We start from the raw sequence: 25,656 nt of genomic DNA, 5'->3' as shown, positions 1-25,656 counted from the left end.
GTGCAGTTACACCTTCTCTCACGTTAGAGTGGAAACTGACCCTGGATTCTATGTGCAGAGCTACTGTTTTGTACGATCGGTCACCAGGATATTTCCATCCCACTTCAATAGAGGAGAAGCACGAGGTATTCTTAGTCCTTTCATGTCAATGTGCGGGTTTCTTTCTGTGGAAACATTAGTATACCTGAACCCATCAAAAAGTGCCACATATGTCTGCAAGGATACTTATTCAGCTGAGCATGCTTCACAGTTCCTTGTGTGGGATTTTCGGTTAACATAATTGCAAATAGTTTTATGCAGCTTTTTTGCAGACTTCACCTGCATACTTTGAAGCCTCTTGGTGTTCAAAATATTCCCTCTGGCTCTCAATCTAGGCAGGAGGATAGTAAATCCACAGAAGAGCAGGACGTTGAAGAAGATCCTGCTCAACTTACGCTTTTTACTGGCTGCACACAATCTTCTACAGGAGACTTGATTCAAGAGGGAAAACGTGAAGAAAGGAAAGTGTGGATTCGAGAAAACAGGCCTGCTCTCATTGTAAGCAGCACTAGCTGGTAAATCCTTGCCACTATGATGTTTTTTCCATAGCTTGTTCACCTCTCTCCTTCATCCCTATAACTTACTTTGGCGTTCGGCTGTAGCTGTCTGTGCTTATGTTACAGTAATGTTCACTCCTTGCAGTTTCTTTGCAAAGTTGCCATGGACAATTCAAATTTTCTCTATACCTGTTTATCTTGTTCTACAGTTATGATAATCACAGTCTATGCTGTTAAAATTTAAGCAGCTATATACTTGGGGAGATTTTTGCAATGCTTTGCTTACTCTGTCACTTTGTAAGAGCCAATAGAGTGAATCTTCTGCCTCGTTTTTTGGTGTTGTTTGTGTATTATGTAGGAGTCAATGCCAGGCTTTATTATTGCCATTTTCCAAAGTAGGCCTACAGTGCCCAAGCTATTGGCTACATGAAGACCTTGATTGCCTTTGATGGTGTGCCAATAGATGGACAGGAAACTAGGTTCTTGTCACATGCACCCCTACATTAGGGAGCATGGTGACACACAGTCTGACCCATTTGTTGTACGCCGTGACCCTGTTGTGAGCCCTATTCCAGGGATGAGTCAGGCACGAGCTACGGGGGTCCATTGCCAGTTCCCAAAGTCACAAGCCACGGCGGAGCAGTTCAGGTCGCCAGGGCAAAACGTTGTGAGGTATCCACCTAGCAACAAGTTCAGAAGAGGAGAATATCACATGCACCAGGGTCAAGCCTAGGTGGCAGTAACAACTGGCTGCCTAGTCACCAAATCGCAGCATATTTGGCAAGCTTTGGAGGTCCCAAGGGCAGGACACAGTGTGGACGGAGGGCAAGAGGCGCACCCCAGCCCCAAAGCCTTCTTGAAATGGCCCAAAAGGGCCTGATTTTATAGGCAAGGGCCAGCAGCCTGGTGGGCCAAAACCGACCAGCCAGTTGGTTGTGCTGGCCCAAGGTTGTGGCTGGTTCCCAGCCCAATATAAGGGGCCTTCAGCCCCCCTTTTCACTCACTCAGCCTTCCTCAGTTCAGGACTCAGCTCCCGGCCTCCAGCAGAGTTTCCAGCCAGCATATGTGCGAGGTTTGGGTGTCCTATTTCCGCAGCATAGTTCCATCTCCCGCATGTCGTAGTTGGGGGAGTGGTCTCAGTACAGTTTTGTATACCGATTTGGCAACCATGTATAAATAAAGCAGCGTACTATAGTTAGGTAGATCTCTTGTGTCTCTCATGCTTAAGTTCTCCCGTATGTTCATCTATGTTTCCACTCAGCTAGTCCCTGCATGTTACATTGGTATCAGAGCAATATGGTTCCTTCTGATCTGAGTTAGGTTGGAGGGAGTCCTGGCAGCAAAGCTTAGTTACGGGGACTCAGTTAGCAGAGGAGGGAGCATATCTAGGATATTATCTAATTCTGTTTTTTGTTCCTACCCCGGACTAGTGGTAGTACCATACTCCATTAGCCTTTGCCCCCCAACCTTCATCACGCATCCGATCAGCTCTCGTCTTCACCCGTATGTGTTTACACCTTGCGGGGCAAGGTTAGGGGGGAATTTTTTTTCCCTCTGGCAGTCATTATTGCAGCAGTTGATGGGTCTACCAGCCTTCTATCATGGACCCGTCCAATAGAGCAGCTCTCAGGCAAGCGGTCAGGGAGCAGGGTCATCTCCTTGAGCAGAATGTGCTCTTTTCTGAGCAGCTCGAGCAGGACAAGAAGACAAAGGAGGATGCAAGGACATTGTACCGTTTCCGGCTTCTGTTGGAGCAAGAAATCCTTGAGGCGGCCGCGCAACGACCTAGACGTCTTGCAGACTTGGCAGCAAATGAGGTCCAATGCAGGCCAGACCGAGAGCGGATGCTTGTACATCACCATCAGTTTCTCATGGCGTTCTCACAGTTCCTCACCTTATCCGTAGTACCCACAGACCGTGCATCAGCTGGAAGTCCTTTATCTGCACTGGAGTCTTCCATCTCTGAGCACAGTTCAGTGGACTATTTTGCAGCAGCTCAGACAGTGGTTTCCCTTGGGTCTACCAATCTAGGGGATCATCAGTTTCCATAGTTGCTACATGCAGTGCCTCAGGGTTTTCCACCCATGGGGGTAGTGCAGCCATTTCCACAGCGTGCTCTTAGGGGTCTTCCATCCCTAGGGCGAGCTTAGCTCATTCCGCACACCCATTGATGAGATTCTTGGGTCTACCACCCACGGGGATTATTCATCTTCAGCAGCCTATTCTCTTGGAGTTTCCACCCGAGAGGATCAGCCAGTTCATGCAGTTACGTTGGATGGGTCTTTCACTCGTCCAGCAGCTTAATCATGTCGAGTTAGTTCCTCTAGGTATTCCACTCTGGGAACTCAGTCAGCTGGATCAGATTTAGTAGGGGAACATATGGTTTTCATAGCTATGAGGGATGGGTCTTCCACCCTTGGAGATATCTCAGACCCATCAGCATTTGCCATAGATGAGCCTCTTGGGTCCATTGCCCGAAGGGAGTTGTCTATTCCCCACAGTTAGTTCTCTTGGGGATTCCGCCCAAGGGAACACCCTAGATGCAACAGATAGGTGTGATGGATCTTCCACCCATCATGCCTCTTCATCAGCTCCGATCAGTTCCTATGGGGCTTCCGCCTTTGCAGCTCAGTTGGCCACATCTGTTTTAGTCGGCATGAAGCACATTTCACCTTCTCATTAGGAGTGTTCATGATTAGGGGGCTCAGTTTCCAGTCCCACTGGCGGTGATGCTTAGTGTCTTAGGAGTTTTCCAGACCAGTGTCAGGCCTAGCAGGAAGGAGTATCCTCATAATTGGAGTCGTAGGTATAGCTGTCACTAGTACGAAGGTTGATGATTCCTTGGCAGCTCGTGAGGATAGTCATGCAGTTCCCTTCACAACTCCCCTTCCTCAGCACTTTAGGGAAGCAACAGTTGCAGCACCAGTCAGCAGAGAGGTCGACGAGGCCTTCCCATTATTGTGTCTTGCACTCTAGGAGGTTAGTCATATAGTGTCCTCTCCATCAAATCGCGACCCACGAGTAGTAGCAGTGACCAGTGTCTACACCAGTAGTCCCAGGCTTTCAGTTTTGGTTGTCTAGCTTCAATGGCTTTCTCATCGCCCCAACAGTTCTTAGAGTAGCACTTGCATTTCTATGTCAGTGGATATTCCGCAGTGAGGAGAATGCATGCCAATAGTTGGTAGCCAGTTTCATGCCATTGGACTTTCGGAGTGCAAGGCCTCCACATGAGCAGCCCAACCACTCCTCAGCAGGTCACAAGGACAATAGGCAGTCCCTATGTCCAGGAGCCTATCAGAGTGCCATATCACCCAAGGATTAGGAGTTCACAGTAGTAGTGTGGTGGGATGACTCGCCTCAGTAGTTCCGCTTCCAGTATTCACGGCAGTACCGGCTCTTAGGAGTTTTTATTGAGCCGCCGTGTTATCATAATAGAGCATTCGTTCCTCAGCCTTTTGGAGTGGTACCAGATCAATCCCAGTGCCAGACTGTTATTCCTCAGTTCTTTGGGAGGATAGTCAAGTTTCCAACAGCAATTGGTGGTCAGCACGATCACATTTACTTCGCAGTTCACTCAGTCCCTCAACAGCTACAATCATCCAGAATTTAAGCAAGCGGGAGTGTCACATGCACCCCTACACTAGGGAGCATGGTGGCATACAGTCTGACCCATTTGTCGTACGTCGTGACCCCGTTGTGAGCCCTAGTCCAGGGACGAGTCAAGCACGAGCTACGGGGGTCCGTTCCCAGTTCCCAAAGTCACAAGCCACGGCAGGTTGCGAGGGCAAAGCGTTGCGAGGTATCCACCTAGCAACAAGTTCAGAAGAGGGGAATGTCACATGCACTAGGGTCAAGCCCAGGTGGCAACGACAAATGGCTTCCTAGTCAGCAAATTGCAGCATATCTGGCTTGCTTTGGGGGTTCCCAAGGGCAGGACACAGTGTGGGACGGAGGGCAGTTGGGGCACCCTGCATACCCAGCCCCAAGGCCTTCCTGAAATGGCCCAAAAGGGCCTGGTTTTATAGGTAAGTGCCAGCATCCTGGTCGGCGAAAACTGAGCAGCCAGTTGGTTGTGCTGGCCCAAGGTTGGCTGGTTCCCAGCCCTATATAAGGGGCCTTCAGCCCCCCTTTTCACTCACTCAGCCTTCCTCAGTTCAGGACTCAGCTTCCAGCCTCCAGCAGCGTTTCCAGCCAGCATATGTGCGAGGTTGGGTGTCCTATTTCCACAGCATAGCTCCATCTCCCGCATGTTGTAGTTAGGGAAGTGGTCTCAGCACAGTTTTGTATACCGATTTGGCAACCATGTATAAATAAAGCAGTGTACTATAGCTAGGTAGATCTCTTGTGTCTCTCATGCTTGAGTTCTCCTGTATGTTCATCTATGTTTCTGCTCAGCTAGTCCCCTCATGTTACAGTTCTTGTGTCATTTCGTGAACAAGTACATGTTTCTCTTGTGTTGTATGTTCCCTTGCTCTGTGGCAGGTAGCTTTTATCAGGCTATTTGCCACAGCAAGCCCTTGAAGATTATTGATCAATGGTACTACGTAGGGCCTTAGCACATGGGCTGAGTTAGGATGGGTTTGGAATTCCAATGTGGAATCCACAGCCTGTTTAGAATGGGAATAAAGTGGGAAAAGCCACTTGTTCTGAGGGCCTCTAGACCCCATGGTATATCGTGTGTTTATGAATTATGGTAGGAAAAGTGGCTATTTCTATCCTTTCCAATTGTACGTTAGCACATGTTCTCCATATTTGTTGTGGGAATGAACTTTTGACACTTAATAGATACCTATCATATCTCCTCTCATGTGCTAAGACCCTGAGGAACAATCGTCTCATGGCTTAAGCCTTATAATGTTTCTCAATGCTGGTTCCAAGCAAGAAGGTATCTGACTTCAAAGTGTTAATGATGCGTGGGTTCATTGAAGGTAGTTTCTAGACACTGCAGACCCTTGGTTTTAGCCTCACAGTCATGGATCGATATATTTCCAGCATCATTATCAGGGACGTATTCCCCCTTCTAGGTACAAGGGAGTGCCATCTCAGAGGATAAGTACTAAGGGCAACGAGGAACGCCTGGAACGGCATTTGGAATGCCACATGTGCACACCAGATTTTGGAACACTCAAGAACCACGTTTTGTCCTTCTCAGTATATTTCTAAAATGTCGGTCCTCGGTGTTCTGGCATTGGGGCTCACTATGGTACCCTCAGGGACGACTTTTGAGGCTTCATGGATAATGGGATCATCGGCAATGGCAGATGAAATGCCTCTAGTTTTATCATGTTTTGTACTTTGTTATATCATGTACTTGAGTCTTGAGTTTTGCCTATTTTCTGTTGAGGGCTGAGGGCTTGAGGCCCTTGTTTGCGGCAATGTATTACATGGGCAGTTTGTTTTGGGGCTTGGCCTCTTTTTTTGCCTCTTTTTTTGTTTATTGCATATTTATATGCTTTTATGATCTATTGAATATCATCCATCATATATGGCATTATGCATTTCCATTTTCTATGGATTTTTAGTTATACGGGTCCATGATCACCCTTCCCGAAACGTTCCATCTGATATTCCAGAACGTTCTCACTCCTTGGTAACAATGATTTCCAGCCTCTTCTTCAAATGGCAATGGCTCTAATCTTGGATCTGCCTCTGCCAATGGTATTGACATGATGGGGACTTACTCTATTTGTCCCCTTTTTCATCACTAGTTGACAAGTAAGGAATGTATTCCTGTTGTACTTTGTAAGTGGCTTTCGCCACTTTTCTTTGATCTTTAATATTACTGTCAGATTTATCTAGCTCGACAAAATAATTTTGTACTGGTTCAGCTATTCTGGATCTGAAATCCTCAGGTCTCTCAATGACTACGCCAAATTGTATGAGCCTGAAAATACGGATTCTTGTTAAATGCATGCCAAACCCCTGATATGACCGATGCTGATGCATGGATGTACTTTGTTATTCAATAATCATACGGCCTCATGATGGCAGAATTTGGAATGAGTTTCTTCATGGTATTGTATTTGAATATGATTCTAATTTCTGCTGATAACCTGGCTATTTTACATATTGCAGGACAGCCGATGAGGATTTTAGCATGCTTTTAGAAGCAGCAGTTTGTTATGACTGCCGGGTTGGTGCCCTGTTGGGAGAGGAGGATTCTTTAGCAGGGACGTCTGCACAATTTGGGGCAGCAGGTGGTCCATTTCCACATCTTCTTATCATAGTAACAGGTCTGGACAAGAGCATTCTGTTAACCATGGCCACTTTGAGCTCTTCATTTCAGCAAAAATACAATTTCAGTGATGATTCATATAGCTGGGAGCAGTCTTCTTCTTGGGTAGAGTGTGTTTTCCCCTTAATGCTTTGAATTGGCTAAGCTTTATACATGCTGAAATTCAATATGAAAACTGGTAGTCTTGCATGCTTTCTTGGATGTTTAGGAAAAGGACCTATGAGGGCAGAATATGAGAAACGCATACGGAAGTTGAGGCTCCGACGTGTGGCTTTTCGTACAATGTGGGTATCTGCAAAGGACTACCCTCTTTTACTTGGTGAGAATATTCCTGAGCCATGGCTCTAATTTCATACGGCATTCTATTACATGTTTACATTTTGGAATGCCAAGTTGAGTTCACTATTTCAAATCTGTGGTTCAAAGGGAATTGTGTGGTTGTAGGCTTCCGTAGGTATGATATCTTGAGAAGACTAAGCATGGTCTACCTGTGTATAACCCTCCTTTTCGCATGTGCTACTTGTTCCTGTTGTGTTCTTGTTTATTATTTTCTTTAAGCCTTGAGAAGAGGAGTGCCAGCAGTACCTCCTGTGAGCAATGCATGTGCCAACATTTTATTCCAACCTAAATTTGGCTGTTAACTTCCCTCTTAATGAGTGGGAAAAGCAGGGAATTTTGCTGATTGAGCCAAGGCAGGCTATGATTGTGTAATGCCATTCCACTCCCCTCTTTTGGAAAAGGCCTGCTTAATTGTTTATTGCACGTGAATGTGATTTTCTTTCTTCACCTTTCACTTGAACCATTGTTTTCCAATGCGGTGGGTAACGTGAATTCTCTAGAATGCATGTCCAAGCTGTTTTTACATTTGAGATTTTCAAATTTAACTCCCAAGGTTGCTTGATTAAACCATAGTTACCCGGAACGAGAATGCCGATTGGCACTTCGGCCCCTTTCGAAATGGGAATGGGAACACGAACACGAAGGGAATGGAATGGGAGCAACATGCTCATCACACACATCATCACTCGTATACACCATTACAAGGAAAACATACAATTACAAATCTTAAACTTCCAGTCACCTTTGTCCTAGGGATAAAGGCTTCATATTCTAAACAATTCACAGGAAATGTTTGTGATATGGTCCCAAGAAACTTACAAAAAAATACACTATTGAGAATCCTTTTAAGTTCTCACTGCAAAGACAATCTTCATACATTGATCCTTTCTTTTGTTTCCTCTATGAAGGGCTTACTACACAAGATTATCTCCAATATAATACTGTGGGCACTGTAGGATATGTGTGCATGCTGCGTTCATGTTATATTTTTTTCCCTTCTCGTTTATTTTTTCCTGGGGCAGATAGGGCGTGGGGGTTTGATTGGATTCAGTATAGGAAGATCATGTCACAATTTTACTATGATCTTAGACCCCTAGTGGATAGATGTTTTGGTAACTGCCAGAGACAAGATAGAGGCTTTCCACCAGTTGTGCATTCTTAGAGAGTATCGTATGAGGTGGTATCACATCCACTGTATTGTGGCTACGTTAGATCTGCGATAAAGACCTGTCATTGTCTGCTATACGTGGCATTTTTTCCCCATCCTTGGGTTACGCTCGCTTGTGTAAAGAGTACTAGTATACAACCCGCGCTACGCCGCGGATGTAAAAGACTTCAGGATATGTTAAATTTCCCTACATTGCATGTCACACATTGGAGCAATCAAGGCCAAATCAACAACAGATTGAAATCAGATAGATGCAATTGGCCGACTTATCCTAAAAGGAAACATGCCATGAAACATGTCTCTCCCACTTAGGGCCTTAGCTCATGGATGGGGCTAGCTTTTTGTCATCGTTACTCCCATCTAAACCAAGGGGTCTAGGATGGGTTTAGGATGGGAATAGTGACTTTTTCTCCCATCTTGGACCATGGCCTCAAGACCCTGGCAGCCATCCCCTTTTTTAGGGATTTGAAGGCATGGAATGATGAAATGTGTCCTCGTTCCACCTCCTAAACATATGAAATGATCAGTGATGCCATGTGTCCTCTCCCGCATAACCATCCGTAGTTCTTTTGACTGTTAGCATATGGTGGGAAGGGAATAGGATAGAAATACATTTGATCATGGTTTGGACCACTTTTTCCTATCCCATGGTATTTCCTCCCATGTGCTAAGACCCTTAGTCTTTACACTGCTGAAACCACAGTCATGGCTCTGCCACAGGAGTAAAATTATTTGCGATTCTTATACCTTCTCATTGGCTTCAGCTTCACATCAGTATGACATGAAACATCTTTCTCAGAGTAGTGAAAAAGGGGCCTACTTACGAATTCTCAAGGGATGGATCATGGCATGATTGCAGCAGTCACATCCAAGACTGCAGGAAAGCACACTGCCGATCTTCTTTGTTCAATAGACATTCAAAGATCATGAAGAAGAAACACAGATAAACCAAAGACACTGGTGGCAGTATATTTCCATAAAGAACCTTTTGCCCAAAATGGGGAAAGTTCCTGCGAACAAATTGGAGAGTTCTCTTTTAAGTTGAAAAGTATAAAGAGAGAGCCAATCTATCCTGAAGAAATATTTCCTTAGCATCAGATTCTTCGATTTCATCTATTGGAGCACCCAACACTAAAAGGCTCTTTACACACCGCCAACTTGCCCGCCTGCCAACCAAAAATGCAAGGGCGTTTAGCCACATGGGGAGGCCCAATTGGCCCCAAATCATGTACCCTGCCCAAACTTGGGCAGCCAAGACCCCTTGCCCAAGGGCTTGGGCGGGGGGTTTCTTCTTCAAAACATTAAATGCACTTTGAGGTGGTGGGGCTTGAACCCACAACCTTTTGCTACATGCCCAAGATTCACCATGGCAGTGTGTAAGCATCCCTGCCCGGCGAGATCAGGCTTTGGGGGGTGGGGCTTTGGTGTGTAAACACCCTAGTTCATCTATTGAAGCACCCGTGACCAAATCTTTGCTTGACACAGGAGAAATATTTCCTCAACATAGATGTCAAGTGTTCGTAGAGAAGTTTTATGATTATAATAGCCCTTCTTGCGATGTAGCTTCAGCTTCAAATTCCTTGTCCATCTTGAGAAACCTCCCAACAGCCATTCTTGCGATGTTCTCTCCTAGCTTGAGCTCCAAATCCCTTGTCCATATTTGGATCAATCTGTCGAAAATACACTTTTGTCCTCGCCTCTTCTTTTGAGATCTGATTCCTTGCGACTTCCATAGTTCCCCTCTTCCAATTTATCGGAAAATTCCTGTCCTGCAGCGCACTCCTTTCCTCACTGTAGTATTCGATCAATTCGGACTGCACATCATTACATTACCTGAAATTTTACGTTCATCAGTTCAGTGAGTAGACTTCAGAGTTCAGAGGCATTGCAGATTGATTCAGTGGGCATAAGAGGATATCGATTTGTATGCTGTCCTCGGTGTGCAAAAGAGCTGCTCTGCTTCAGAGGTTTGGAATGCGTGTAAAAATTTGGCCATGTTACATTTTTGCCTCTGCATGTGTATGATCTGCTATTCCCATACCTCTGCCCTCGCCCACATATTCCATTGATTCCTAGCCATGGCAGTAATCCTGCAACAGCTTGTACAACAGCATCGATTCCCATACCTCTTCCCCCTTCCACATCTTCCGTTGATTACTAGCCAAAGATCTTCTTAGGTTTCACAGCAAATTGATTGACAGCCAGGATCACGGTTAAGCTCCTAAACGTCCCCCTTACCCACATCTGCTTGCACAGAGGAGCTGAAGATCATGATCGTGGGTCAAGTGTTGATCATGGCGTTGCTGAGGTCAGTGAGCCCATGTAAGCATCCAGGTCCATAGACAGTCAAGAGCATCCCAGTGAGGAAACCTGCAGCACTGGCGGCATAGCCAGCACTCTGCTCATTATTATGGAAGGCAATGACAGTGAGATGTTCAGTGGCAATTGGTCTCAAGATTCAGAGCAGTCGTGTTAAGCGGGTCCTAAGTCGTGATAGACTACATTCTCAATCTCTTGCTGAGGCATTTATGGGAATTTGGAAGCTGGAACCACTCTCAAATTTCAATAGGAATGGAGCATCAGTCAATTTAAGATCCAAAAAGAAACAAATGGAACGAAAAACTACGCTAAAGACCCATTCAGACAGAAAATGTTTCATGTGCACACATTTTGACACAGCTTCTTCTGGAGCATCTTTTCTCTGTCTGAGGGATAAGATTGCTTTTTGTGAGAAAACAAAAGCGAAGAAGCTATTAGTATTTGCTACGTTTTTTTAGAAACATACCAGGAAGTTTAAATTGAGCTGCCAAACAAACAACTTAAAAAGATTTACGGGGATTACCCTTTTCCTCTGGAAAATTGATTGGTAGCATCTATTTGAGACTGACTTGATTTTCTGCAGGTTCGGCAGATCTTGGTGTTTGCTTGCATACTTCTTCTTCAGGATTAGATCTTCCTATGAAGGTAAGGAACAAAATATAACCGCCTTTTTATGTTCGTGTAACTGGTTACAACCAAAAAATCTGTGCTTATAAATGTTCCATGTTGTGGGATAAGCTTCCTCATATGCTATGCGAGTGGGAGTGGTGGTGCAGGTGGTTGATATGTTTGGGTGTGGCCTTCCTGTTTGTGCAGTTTCATATTCCTGGTACCTCTTTTAGCCTTTACTTAGACATTAAGCAGCTGCTCTATAACATCTGTGATTTGCTGTATTGAGATGATTGTCTGATTGGAGTCTGCATTGGCAGCATTAAGGAACTCGTCAAAGAAGGAGTGAATGGTGTACTGTTCTCATCATCTTTAGAGCTTGCTGACCAATTTTTGGTAATGATCTCTATATTCTTATTGATCATGCACTGTCTTCGATCAAGTTTGTCGCGGCAGACGTGGTTATGTATCAAATGGTTCATCATAAGTAATTTGACAGTAGAATTAAGCCTGCATAAAACGTATAATCTCTGAAAGCTTTAGAAGTAGATGACCAGTCTCATTGCAAAGCACAGAATGCATTCACATGTCCAAGGGTTATCCAAGGGTTATGAGGATCAACATTATCCTGGGACAGGAACATTCACACTATCGCATCTCTGTTTGTATCTTCATGATCTGGGAATGATTCACGATGCTGGAGTGTTGCACTTGTTACAAGCTGAGACTTGGAAGATCTGAATTACTTCTTCTAGGATTCATCTCTAGTGGTTGTCTCTGTGAGCGTTGTGAGTGCGGAAGCATACAGTAGAGAGAGAGAGAGAGAGATGTATTAATGTCTGGGGGAGGCCTCACGGGCCTATGGGACAAAGCACACACAAAAAATAGACTCATACAAGCCTCAGTGGGCTGGAGCCAAGGGCGTGCTAGGGCCCTTGCTGAGTACTAATTTATACTAACAAAATCATAATGATCATAATCAATCAAGTACAAACTGAATCAAGTCAGTCACGGAGCTGGGACTCGGGAACCGAAGCCTGGTACAGTGATGGCTCTCTAGTGAGCTGTGAAAATATCTCGTAACTGCGTGTCGCGCACTGTGGCGGGGGATGCAGTCTCCTCGATCTCTGAAATCTCTCGGCTATGTCCAGAGTGACCCCTCATCTCTGTCGATCCCCTTGAGGAAAGCTGTGATAGGTCGGACCACAATAGAATGCGCTTGGGCACTCTATCTCATGCGTGGTGTCTGCGTCCCTCTCTCGGTGGCACCGTGTTGGCTCTCTTGGCAATGGTAACTGTATATACAGCAGGGGAAAACCGTAAACAGAGGAATATAACAAGCTTGAGAAGATGCCCTACAATGAGGAAGACATGGCCTGGCAGTGGCCGACCCAGGGCCGCCACATAAACATAGTCAAACCTATCCTGTATAGGGCGGGCACACCCACCCTCACTCACTATTAGATTCACACAACTTTAACACCCTCTCTGCAGCTCAAAGTGAGAAAATGATCTGAAGAAGTATGCTGATGATGACTCCACCATGGGCCCTCTAGCATTGTAGGAGTGTCTGAGGAGAGAGCTCCGGATAGCTTGGATCCTGGAAGAAGTGCCACCTTGAACTGTGAAACTATTGTCCTCAGTTGTAACTTCCCAAGGAAGTGGCATTGTGCTCCCAATGGAGTAATGTGAGGAACCCCATACACTAAACTCGAACTCATTGGTCCAAAGTCTTTCCGACCCCAAGCAATGAACCTCTAGCTCCACACTGTTACCTTGCCTGCCAGACTTTCAACTGATTAGGGCAGAGGCAGCCCTCTCTCTTGCCCACATGCCCTCTCTGGCTATGACCCGTGGGGGGATGATGTGGCACTCAGGGGATCACATGCAATGATTGTGCCTATGAAGCAGTGTGCTGATGTGGCAGTGTGAATTCAACCCTGAATCGTCCGATTGGGAAGGATAAGAAATCCTGTACATTGACATACCGCGCAGACGGTACCGCTCGGTGTCTGTGAGAAATCCTATAAAAGGACCCCGCTCCCACCACTACCGCCCTGCCAAACCTGTCGCTTTCCGCCACAGTTGTCTCCCAAGCCTTTTGGTGAGATTCTAGGAGCTTTTAGAGTCGGTCAGGCGGGCTAGGTGATGACCCGCCTCAGCCGGTCAGATTCACCTCGCCTGGTTGATTGTCAATAGGCTGTTTGAGAGAGGGAAAGAGAGGGACTGAAAGAGAGAGAACGAGAGAGGAAAGAGAGGGAGAGAGAGTAAAAGAGAGAGAGGAAAGAGAGGGAGAGTAAAAGGGAGAGAGGAAAATAGAGAGAGAGAGAGAGTAAAAGAGAGAGAGGGAGAGATGTTTGTTTATGTCTCAGTCAGGCCAGGAGATGATCCGCTTCGGCCGATCGGATTCGCCTCGCCTCGACTGATGTGTGTAATAGTAAAGATCGAAGCCGGGTGATGGCTCGCATCTGCGAGTCGGTTCCCCCCGCTACTGTCATAAAGCTGGTACTATCTTGCGGTCCTTGATAGTCATAGCTGCTGTTGTCTTAGAATCACAATGCACATGCTTGGTCAGAGACTCAAGGTAAGTCCAAGGGTAAGTCTCAGCGGTCGAAAGTCTTTCCGACCCCAAGCAATGAACCTCGAGCTTGTCTGGTCCATAGCTCCACATTGTTACCTTGCGTGCCAGACTTTCAACTGATTGGGGCCAGAGGCAGCCCTCTCTCTTGCCCACATGCCCTCACTGGCTATGACCCTTGGGGGGAGACCTTTTACTGTCATAAAGCTGGTACTATCTTGCGGTTCTTGATAGCCATAGCTGCTGCTGTCTTTGAACCACTTGCTTGGTTAGAGACTTAGGGTAAGTCTCAGCTATGACTCAGGGTTAGAACCACTGCAAGTCAAGGGTAAGTCTCAAGATCCCATTGTCTTAGAACCACTTGCTTGGTCAAAGCAGCTCCTGGTAACAAAATCTGGTTGTGGATGACCTTAGCCTTCATCAGGAAGGGCTGCATCGTACTGCCAATGGGGAAGTCGAGACTATATAGCTGTCCCTGAAGAGTAACATCTGTCATCGCCATAGTCACAAGAAATGTTTCGTCTGTTTCGCTGTTTTGCCATTTCGACAGGTTTTGTTTCGTTTCGTTTCGTGTTGTCAGATGAAACGGATAGGTTTCGAATTGATACTTAATATATACCCTTATAGGGACAAAACGATATGTTATATTTAAGTTAGAGTGAACAATATAAGTCAAGATACTAAAAGGAAATTCAAAACATAAACACCTTGGATTCTAGAAAAAACAGGGCAAAAAAGTTTATTTTGATTTGGGCGAAACAAAGGTTTCGTTGAGAGTGTTTCGTCCTATTTCGAAACATTTGGTCTGTTTCGCGTTTCGAGGTTTCAAAGAGGACGAAACGGGTTTTCATGTGACTATGGTCATCGCCGATTCTTTAGAAAGATCCTCTAGTTTGGACCAGACCTCATAGGCAACTGTCGAGGGTCTGCACTACCGGAGAAACCTCTAGTATGAGGTGTGTGCACCGATATTGAGTGTGCCTTTTGAGTCATGATCCTCCCAGTTTGCTAGCTCCTCAAGAAACTCACCCTGCTTGTCCTGGATCCACTTCTTCAGGTTTGTAGGATGCTCAGGTTTCTTTTCGAACCCCTGAACCAGCTCCCAGAGCCCCTTGTGAATGAATCAAACCTTGAGTTGAAGCCTCCAATGAGAATAATTAGCTTTGTCCTCCTTACTCGTGCACGGGGGAGCCATAGAAACTTGATCTGCCTGGGACTATTCCTTAACACCTTTGCTTCTGATCCTAATAAAAGGAACGACACCCACTGGATCTATATGATCTTGGTCAAGACACAGGTGATAGTTTCATCCATGCGCGATGCAATAAGGGTGGGTAGAAAAAGGACCTAAACAATGCCCCGGTGCTGACCCCTTTCGTTGTCCTTGCCATGTGCGGACTACTCTGCCGCCTCTTTCAGTTGCTTTGTCCTCCTGGATGTAGGCCTAAAGTTGCTGGTCTGCTGCTCCAGTCTGCTGTCTGCAGTGGTGCTCTGGTGGATGTGGAATGAGGCCCAAGGGCCTCCCTTTGTAGGGGCTGGATGTCCCCCAACTCAGCCGACCTGGTAGGGGGAATTGGGCCAACCCAATCAGTCCCCCCCACCGACCTTCTGGTCTGTGAATTAGCCCCTGGTGGGGGCACATAATTTGAGGGCTGGGTGGCCCTGCCTGGCCACGTGGCAGGCTGCCACTGGCCCAGGCCTGTCCAGCCCTAACCCTATCTGATGCAGGGCTTCTGGGCCTCCAAACCTGTCCCAAACCCTTGGCAACCTTGCTCTGTAGATCCGCCTCTGTTCCAGGTCTTTCCAGCCTTTGGATTCCAAGCTGCAGCTCCATGTAGTGCCCTGCAGCACCTCGTACCTGTCCGTACAGATACTGACGTCACATGCCACATCATCACAGTGTTCTTTGCTGGATTCCCTGCGCAGATCTGTCCTCTCCAATCGTGGACAGCCACGTAGCATAGCCGTGCCAGATCTGCCCTCCAGGAGATGCTCCTTCTACCAGGTACTCCTTTTTCTGTGCTGCCCACATGGCAGCCTGTTTGCTGCCCATGTGGCAACCCCATAATTGTTTGTTTTGCCCTCCCCCCCCCCCCCCCCAATGCTTACGGTGACTAACCCTATTCCAACACATGGGTCAGTCAACTGACCAAGAACTCTGGACTTCGAACACTATTACACCCAGATCCAGACTTCGAACATTGGTACACCCCAGATCCGTAGTCTTTGCACCACCAGTGAAATCAAACTCATCTGGTTCATATCTCAACAATGTTGCAACTTGCCTTGCCTGCTAGAATTTCAAATGATTAGGACCAAAGCCCAACTTCCTGCCACAAGCCCGCTCTGGCTGTGACCCATGGGAAGACCCGAAACTAGTGCTAGAAGGCTGGGGTAGTCTTGGCAACAACTGCCTTTGAACCACTACAGTAGGAAGAGGAGTCCCACTCCTGGTCCTTTAGATTTCTTATTGGACCAACAATCTCTGGCTAGATGCCATTGCTTACCGCATTTATAACACTTGCTATGCTTTTTCTTGTGCATTGACGGAAAATGCTTCACCTCCAACTGGGGTGCCACCTAGAGTGATCCTCTATCAACTGGGATGTTGACCGAGAGGAAAGTTTCAGGACGAGCTCAAGGATTGGGAGGATTGAGATTCAAAGGCACATTCAGCTTTGGTCAAGACCATCATGAAGGACATTTCTCCAGCTATGTTGTCACCTTGCAAGGAGAGTTGTACAACCTCGAGTTTCCCAAAGGGAGTTCTATGCAATGTTTCCTTATGCAGGCTACGATTCTCCATGATCAGTTACAGGCTATGGGTGTTGCCCTAACTACGAGTCAGTCGCTCATTCTCACCAAGCTACGTCCTGATTAAGAGATGGTTACCCGAGCATTGAGGTGCTAGGTCACAACACGTCAATTGGACTTTCATGGCCTAAGCTCCCTTCTCCTTGAGAAGAAAGCAGTTCTTGTCTCCTAGGGAAAGCACAGGGCTTAGGCTTCCATTCATAACCCTCTATAAGGAAAAAATGGATGAAATGCAATCCCAAAAGATAGTCATCTCAAAGCTTGAACTCCAATTGCTAGTGCACAACAATGCGGCAATGGAAGAGTAGGGTATTCTCAATATGCAGGGTTCCGAGGCTTTTTGTCACCTACAAATCTATCGGTGTTGTCGTTTGTAGTATAAGTGTAGCTTAGGACCTCGGGTCGTATTTTGGTGAGGGACGTAGGCTTAAGTGTGGTAAGCAAACATAGTGCATGCATGTGTGAAAGGGACGTGCATCATCATAGCCTTAGATTGCCTCTAGGTAGCAGGTCCATAACGCACAGTAGCAGTGAATTAACAGCCCCCTAAAAACATGTGAATGCCTTCAGAGATTGTGCCTGATGACTTTTACCCTCACATTGACAATGATCAGTTACAGGCTATGGGTGTTGCCCTAACTACGAGTCAGTTTGCGTCGCTCATTCTCACCAAGCTACCTCCTAATTACGACATGGTTGCCCGAGCGTTGAGATCACAACACATCAATTGGACTGTGATGACCTAATCTCCCTTCTCCTTGAGGAGAAATCAATTCTTGTCTTCCAGGGAAAGCTCTCAGTCCAGTGGGAGGTGAAGCACTTTCATCAGTGCACAAGAAAAAGCAGAGCAAGTGTTATAAATGCGGTAAGTGAGGGCATCTGGCCAGAGATTGTGGGTCCAAGAAGAAATCTAAGGACTAGGATCGAGAATCGGATTCCTCTTCCCAGTTTGGTGGTTGAAAGGCAGTTGTTGCCAAGACTATCCCAGCCCTCTAGCACTAGTTCCGGGTGTCACAGCCAAAGAGGGCTTGTGAGAGGGAATGTGGGTTGCTTCTGGCCTTAATCAATTGGAATTCTGGCAAGCAAGGTAACAGTGTGGAGATGTGGACCAAATGAGTTTGAGGTTCACTGCTTGGTGGCGTAGAGACTATGAATGCTGTGTGTACTAGCGGCTGAAGTCTGGAGTTCCTGTATGTGATATGTTCATTGGAGGGTAAAGGTCCTTGGTGGGTGCCACAGATCTTATACCCCACTGGGAACTTAGTGCACTGACTCAGTGTGAGCCTTGAACTCATTTGGTCCCTTGAACTCATTTGGTCCATAGCTCCACACTGTTACCTTGTGATTAAGGCCAAAAGCAGTTCACATTCCCTCCCACAAGGTAAAAGTGTGGAGCTATGGACCAAATGAGTTTGAAGCTCATTGCTTGGTGGCTATAGATGTTGTGTGTACTAGCGGTTGAAGTTTGGAGTTCTTGTACGTGATGTGTTCATTGGAGGATAAAAGTCCTTGGTGGGTGCCACAAATCCTTATACCCCACTGGGAACTTAGTGCCATTGATTCAGTGGGAGGCTTGAACTCATTTGGTCCATAGCTCCACATTGTTACCTTGCTTGTTAGAATTTCAACTAATTAAGGCCAGAAGCAATCCACCCCGCCTCCCACAAGCCCTCTATGGTTGTGACCTGTGGGGGAACCCGGAACTAGTGCTTGAAGGTTGGGGTAGTCTTGGCAACAACTACCTTGAAACCTTGGATTGGGAAGAAGAGTCTGATTTTGAGTCTTGGTCCTTAGATTTCTTCTTAGACTGACAATATCTTTCCAAATGCCCTCGCTTACCTCATTTGTAACACTTGTTCCGCTTTTTCTTGTGCACTCATGAAAGTGCTTCATGTCCAACTGAAGTGCTACCTGGAGTGAGCCTGAGCTTTCCGTGGGAGGTAAGAACCGATTCCTCCTCTAGTAAAAGGGAGCTTAGGTCATCAAAGTCCAATTGATGTGTTGTGACCTGACACGGGTAATCCGGATGGAGCTTGATAAGAATGAGCGATGCCAATTGACTCGTAGTTAGGGCAGCATCCATAGCCTGTAACTGATCTTGGAGAATCTTGGCCTGCATCAAAAAAGTTATGTAGAAATCCCTTTTGGGAACTCGAGATTGTACAGCTGTCCCTGCAAGGTAACATCATGCATCGCGGAGTCCTCGGGATAGAGGTCGTCTAGTGTAGAGCAAACCTCAAATGCACTCTCTAGTGTTTGGATAGCCGGAGAAACCTCCTTGATAATGGTCCTGACCAAAGCTGAATGTGCCTTTGAATCTCGATCCTCCCAATCTGAAACTTGTCCTCCTGGTCAGCATCCCAGCTGATAGAGCTCTTCGGATGCTCAGGCTTCCGCTCCTGAACAAGCTCCCACAAACCTTAATGGATAAACCATATCTTCATGGTGAACCTCCAGTTGGCATTATTGGTGCCATCAAGCTTGTCCTTGTTACTCGTATATGGTGACCCATGAAGCTATTCCTCCTACTGTTGATCTTAGCAAAGACGCTCCAAAGAGTGGAGGAAAAGAGATACAAGATGAGATAGAGGTGTAGAAGAAAAAGCTTCCCCTTTGACGTCTCCACCAATCACGAACCTCTGTCGATGTCCTTGACTCCAACAGGCTGCTGCAAACAGCCGCCAAATTCTCCTGCCTCTTGGACTAAGTGCGGACCCTGCTGGCTATCCTTGAGGTGGGCAAACTGCCCTGAACTACTACACCAAGACGTCGTGGGCAAACAGCACCGAAATTGCTGCCTAGAACTGCTGCCTGGAACTAGAACCAAACAGCCCTTATGAGCAGCCTAGGAGAATTGCTACAGATCGTCCTCAAGAAGGGTGCTCCATTCGCTCCTCAGAAACCCCTATTGCTGCAATCATTTGGATAGATCAGTTTGCCTATAGGGCTGATCGCTGACCTCTGTTGTGAGACTAGGATGTGCAAAACTGCATCAAAAAAGCCACCTATGTGGGCCGCATCAGGTCGCCTGACAAGCAGGCCTGCAAATGCTGAACAGCACCTCAAATGCCTCTGGATCTATGCTGCAATGCCCTCAAAAAGTGCGCTGGATTTCTACCCTAACTTGGTCCCTGTCTGACCTAGTCATTTGATACCATGTGAGAGTGGTGCAGTGCGGAAGCATACATCACAAAAGAGAGACAATCGACACAGATAGAGGCAATGGCAACTGTATATACAGCAGGGGAAACACCCAAACAAGGAGAAGAGAAATGCTCCAGAAGATGCTCCACAAAGGAGGAGGGCAGGGCTATTTATAGCCTGCCAAGTGGCCGCTGCAAAGGGTCAGTCAACCGATCAGGTCTGGTCTGTTGACCTGACCTTCAGGTCAGTTGACCCGACCAGGGTTAAAGCCAAAAGTGGCCTGGCCAGGTGGGTCTACAAGATGTGCGATGCAGCCCTCCCTATAGCCTTGGAAAATGCCTCTCCACACAAGGAAACCTATCTTGCATAGGGCGGGCACACCCACAAATAAGCCCTCTCTCACTTTGAGATGCACATAGCTCCAATAGTATCATGTGGCACACTTTCCTATTATTTTGTGCTTGCAAGGACCACCTAAAGTGTACATGGACAATTTATTCTGTTTTTATTTAAATGGACTTTCTATTAATGCTTGAAAGACCAACCATAGAAATCAGCAATCAGTGAGGCATTGATTGCGCGAAACCATTGAGAAAACTCGATGTCAGCCAACCTGTCTTCAGAGAACCCAGCTCATTGCCCACCTCTCAGCGGTCGCTCTAAATCTAGACGCCCCCGCTCCCAAATGGCATGCAAGGTAAAGATGATGTCCTACCAGATGGCAACGAGGGTAGCTGCTGGGGGGACCTGGTGGCCTCTCATCAGATATTCCAAGCAGGATGCTGGACACCGTCTCCTCTCCCACATACAGTCCTCTGGGGAAGAAATAGGACACTTCTGAGAAAGGGGGAGCCGCATCTTGTTCTTTGATCCGGAGGACACTCTGTCCCTGGATCCTAGAAGTTGGGGTGACCATGTCAATGGGGAAGTTGTGCCCCCCCCCCCGGGTCAACGAGGCTGCCATACTGCAAGTAAAACCCCACTGCAACCTCTGTGCCGGAACCAATATCTGAAGGGCCCCTATCGAATCCTCTGTGCTGCAGGGCAACTCCTGAGACAGTGTGGGATCGTCTAAAGGTCTCCCTCCATGCAGCTTTGGCGACTCTCATGAATGTACATCTGCTCCAGCTTCCCAAGCTCGACCAAAACCTGAAAATGACCTCCCGGAGATGTATAGCTAAAACAGAACGATATATAGATGAATCTCAGGTACAAAAACTTGCCAACATATGTACCAACACCTTTTGGTTGGAAACAATCCCGGAGGTACCGTACCAAAACAAGGGTGTTTTGCTGCACCCTTTGTAGGAAACTCCTCTCTGCCACGCGCCTCTGTGATAGGCTTCAGTAGCTGCTCAAGGTTGAGCACTCCTGCAAAAGTCCTGCTCTGAAGATGTACTGCAGAAAATGCTCCCTTTGCTGCTCTCCTATTGTGTGTAGGTCTGCACCTAGGTGTGCTGCAGACTTCTGGACTTCTGCCCTGCAAGAACACTCCTGTGTATAAGGTAATGCCCAAGTGTCCACCCGATACCCCCGAGGATCAATCTCCGGTTAGGGAGCACCCTCAAGGACAGCCAGTACAGATGGAAAACACGTGCACATCTGTAATAAAATGTAATTATGCTATTTAAGGGAGGTTTGCAGCAGTTTGGAGGAGCCAATCTTTACCAAAGGCATCTTTTCTAAGTTATCTTCCTTGGACAAAGCAGGTTAAATCTTTTCTACATTTAGATCTCTAAGGTATTTACCCATCCCGGGTAGCGTCATAAGCTGGAGAAATGACTTACATAAGCTGTTTGTCAGGGTTTTGGTACTAGAAGGGCCAGCTCCAAGCAGTGGTTTAGTGAGGCCTAGGAGAGTATAGGTGGTTGCCATAGACAATGGTCACTGATCAGCGAGATAGTCCATGTATCCAGTGATATTATGCGGAGATACTGTTGCCTTGGCTTGTTAGGCTTGTAATTCACCTAGAGCGTATTAGATAACTTCACATTTGATCTTTGGAGGTACTTCTATGTGGCGTCTCCAGGCCCTTGGCCAAGTGGTTTAAATGCTCTCATACAATGCCTAATTCTCGGGTACTTTAATCTTCTATCCAAGGGTTGGGGCCTGAAACACTAAACTTTATTTTACGACGTCATGGGACATCAATTAAGGGTTTTTCAAGACAGAACAATCACATGTAAAACTAGGGGCAAGAACTGTTCCAAGATTGGGCCTGCCTTATCATCAAGAAGAGTCAAGATTGATCACTCTTCTGCATGGTTTGTAGCACAGTTGCCAACTGCACTCAACACAGTAGCGAGGAAGACCTGTTGGCAAGTTTAAGAGAAATACTTGCTACATCTGTGGGGCTCTGTGGCCTGGTTGACCAGTAAGGTTCTCAAGTTTTTCATAGAGAGCGGGACCATGGTCTATTCTTCACATATACCAGGACAGGGCCTTCATTGCATTCCACTCTCCAGATTGGTTACCAAAGCCTCTCCTTGTTTTGGCAAGTTTTTGTATGTGGCTTTTACAGGATTTTATCCTAGTTTGTTGTTGTAATTTGGTCGTACTTATTAGCTCAGTTCCTTGAAAAATAAAATAAAAAAATAACGCATATTTTGACATGTTATGTAAGAAATATTCTTATTATCATTTTTAAATCTTTTCAGATGTTTTAAAAAACCCGGATCCTTTTTGAAACATTTGAAAAATGCATTTGAAATAACCTGGCAACACTGTTCTCTTGTGTTGTTGGGTTTCAATTCAAAGAAGGATCTTTATTTACTACTCTAAGAAGGGTCTCCTTTCTAAAGAAGAAACCATCTTCCTCATATGAATAGTATTCTTCTATGCTGCCACGATCTGAACGACTGAGAGAATTATATTTGCAACTTTTTGCCTCCATTACATTCAATCTTTTAGATGCAAGAAATAATCAAATGGTACGTGGGTAGTGCCAGTGTGTATATCATTAACGTATGCTTACGCTCATTGTTTTATTCTGGTATGAGCAGGAGAATAAAAATGACAGGGCAACATAGAAACTTATTGGCTTTGTGGTGTCTTGTGGCATTTGAAAGGCAGTGTTTGGATTGCTTATCAAAACATGCTGGTAGACCTGTTTTTCAGAGAGCTAAAAGAACTCCTACCTATATGCCCGGAATAGCCTCTAGAGCTAAGAAAATACTGGATCTTATTGGCAAAAATGCCTTCTGTCCCCCTATCCATCTTGCAATATGCTATTTTTGTCTTCGTAGTTTTCTTTACTTTTTTGCATGCCTTGAACTCTTCAACCACATTGGTGCAGGATCTCTTCAAGGGATTTCCTCATGAATGTAACCAGCTTAGCAAGCTGCGAAGTGGAGCTTTGGCCTCTGGATCAAGTTCTCGATGGGCAGATGAATGGGAAAAATATGTACTTCCTCTCATTAAGGAGGTACTACTGTCTCAACTGAATGATCAGGGACAGGGAGAGAAGCTTGATCCTGCTCAGTCTGAAATGTATTGTTAAATTAATGGAGACCCTGTTTCCTCTCTGATATGAAAGTAGTGAAGAGACAACCATCAATTGTTTTTTGAAAAGTTGTAACTCTCGACTTGGCAGACTTCTCAATATACGTCCTTTTGCTTTGGTTAAGGAAATGGTTCTTAGGGATTTTAGTCATATGTGCAGGTACCAGGTACGACAGGATGAGCGCATGCTTGGATTTTTACCAGTATCAACACCTAAGCGGCACAGACAGCTTTCCCTATCATCTTCTTGAGCCATAAAACTCCAATTTGCAAAGAAGTCATTGAAACGCACAATGAGCATGCTATGTAATTGTGTAAAGTAACAAGTAGATATTAAAGCTACAGGGGCTTTCCTGTCAAGAAAAAAGCTTGAGAATAGGAAATCATAGAAACGTAATGAACAATGAGTAGTTATTTGAACATGGACTGCTTCAAATATTGTCATGATATGTACTGTCATTTCATTTAGGATGTTGTATATCTTGCTAGATCTTAATTTAGAGGCCTACACAATCTTTTTTGCATGCTGAGACTCGGACAGAGCCAGTAAAAATTACAAGGTAAATATTTACCTTCACGTTTCAAGTCTCTTAATATTTGACCAGGAGTAGCTTTTGCTTACCTCTGCCAGGTTTGTTACATCTCCAAGCAGCAGGAAGCAATGTCTAAAATAGCCAGGAAGCTTAAGCAATATGGATACTAAAGTGAATTGAACTGCCATGGGATCTGCCTAGATACCTATACCAACATCTGCAACTAATGCTAGGGGAGGACCTAATCACCAGTCACCAGGCATTCTGTCTGAAGTTCTAGGGTGTGTCTTCAGAGAAGAAATTGATGTGTAATTATACCTTTCAGATAAAAGTATATTGTAAAGGATTTATTGGACCTGAAACAAGTATCAGGCAACGTATTATGCACATCTACTCATCTTTTCTTACCATGGTTGTACAACTCTTTAGGTGCGTGTGTTAGGTGTGAGCTTTGGACGAATTGTATTTTTGAAATACGAAAGAGGGAGGGAAAATATTCACATGAGGAGCATAGGGCATACATAAATTACCTGCAAATCCACGTACGGAAACAATCAAGAGCAAAGGAACCACGAGAGAATCTTGTAACAGAGGGTGCTCAAAGGGCAATGAGACAGGGCTGATATATTGAGAAAAGGCTAAAAGAGGGCAAGGGGGTGAGAGATCTGAGTGAGGCTGCAAGAGGTCAAGGGGTTAAGAGCTGATTAAGAGGGCATGGGTGTGGAGATAGGGCTGAGAGAAGGTAAGGTGGTAAAAAGAGGGTGGAGAGTGCTGCTAGTGGTCAAGGACACATTGAAAGCCATGTGGAAGGAGTTGCGGCAGCATCGGGTCTAATGGAAGCACCTCAGGAAGGCAGCGGGTGTTTTGAATAACACCTTATGATAAGCTTTGAGGTTCGAGTCAACCATCCCTCTGACAGACACGCTTTGACTTGTTATTTCCTAAGCTCTTCTATATAGAAGTGGGAGCTATAAGACTATGGTCCTTGAGCAGTTATTCTATACATTGATTGCGGGGTGTCATACATTTGGTTGTAACTTCACATGAACCTTGATGTTTATTTGTTTGATAAAGTCCTCTCTCTCCCTCTCTCTCTCTCTCCCAAAAAAAAAAAAAAAAGTGAAATCATATATTTTTGTGTGGGAAACCTCAAAAGAGGTGAAAACCCACCATTAAGTATATAAGTAAAAAGATTACAAGTGAAACTCTTGGGAGAAAAACTTCCTAGAGATTAGTAGAAAGTAGAAAAATATACATTAACCAGGAGGAGGATCAAGCAGTATATCCTCCATCTTAAGATTATTCACTTCCAGAAAATGAGTAAGGGAGCAGTGGCCCCATCAATGAAACAGAGTTGCTTTTTGCCCTTGTGGTTCTTTTTTAGATAATGTGGTATCTTGAACTTCTGAACCAGAGGGTCAAAAACTTGCCTCAACCATGGATGAAAAGAATCCAAACAAAAAGGAACCTCAGTATCTTGAACACAACTAGTCTCCAAAATAGATGCCTGCATTGCAGCCACGGTCCCAACAGAAGCATCCGATAGAGAGGAGGAAGCAAAATCCGACATCTGAGGAGCATGTTCGACAAGTGTATCCAGTTCAGCAGAAGCATCCATAGTTTCAACCCCAGTGTGAAGGCATATCTAAACCAGATGAAATTGTATCCACAATAGGCAAGGCATCATGGGGCGAAACCTCAGTAGTAGGCATAACCATAGAATGCGTGACTGCTTCACTATTGTCATCTTTAGAGTCCCCAGTAGTAACAGGAGTGTGAGCAATAGCTGTATGAACATCCATGATAGGCATGTCTCCAGTAATAGCAGGAGTGGGATCAATAGCAAGAGGCAAAGACTTATCAACCTGGCGACATTGTTG

At 45.7% G+C, this 25,656-nt stretch overlaps 2 protein-coding genes across 4 annotated transcripts in view; both read left to right on the top strand.

The window, feature by feature from the left end:
- LOC147899302 (UDP-glycosyltransferase TURAN-like) overlaps positions 1-24,009 on the top strand; it is a 31,022-nt gene extending 7,013 nt beyond the window's left edge. Inside the window, exons 8-16 of one of the 2 annotated variants that reach the window (XM_087377867.1) lie at positions 59-125; positions 301-554; positions 6,612-6,733; positions 6,980-7,090; positions 11,181-11,242; positions 11,374-11,426; positions 11,527-11,602; positions 23,038-23,166; positions 23,404-24,009. In XM_087377867.1, coding sequence (XP_087233993.1) covers positions 59-125; positions 301-554; positions 6,612-6,733; positions 6,980-7,090; positions 11,181-11,242; positions 11,374-11,426; positions 11,527-11,602; positions 23,038-23,166; positions 23,404-23,424 — 895 coding nt within the window. In that variant the 3' untranslated portion in view covers positions 23,425-24,009. Of the gene's footprint in view, positions 1-58; positions 126-300; positions 555-6,611; positions 6,770-6,979; positions 7,091-11,180; positions 11,243-11,373; positions 11,427-11,526; positions 11,603-23,037; positions 23,167-23,403 lie in introns of both variants that reach the window. The other variant, XM_087377866.1, reaches the window with a different exon arrangement.
- Positions 1-25,656, top strand: part of LOC147899301 (UDP-glycosyltransferase TURAN-like) — a 122,823-nt gene that overhangs the window by 7,039 nt on the left and 90,128 nt on the right. The window lies entirely within an intron of this gene.

Source organism: Dipteris shenzhenensis, chromosome 8 (assembly GCF_047967505.1).
Source record: "Dipteris shenzhenensis isolate YYH24624 ecotype China chromosome 8, Dip_SZ_1.0, whole genome shotgun sequence".
NCBI classification, from domain to species: Eukaryota; Viridiplantae; Streptophyta; class Polypodiopsida; order Gleicheniales; family Dipteridaceae; genus Dipteris; species Dipteris shenzhenensis.
The sequence above is the reverse complement of the archived record's forward strand: the minus strand, read 5'-3'. Positions and strand labels throughout refer to the sequence as shown.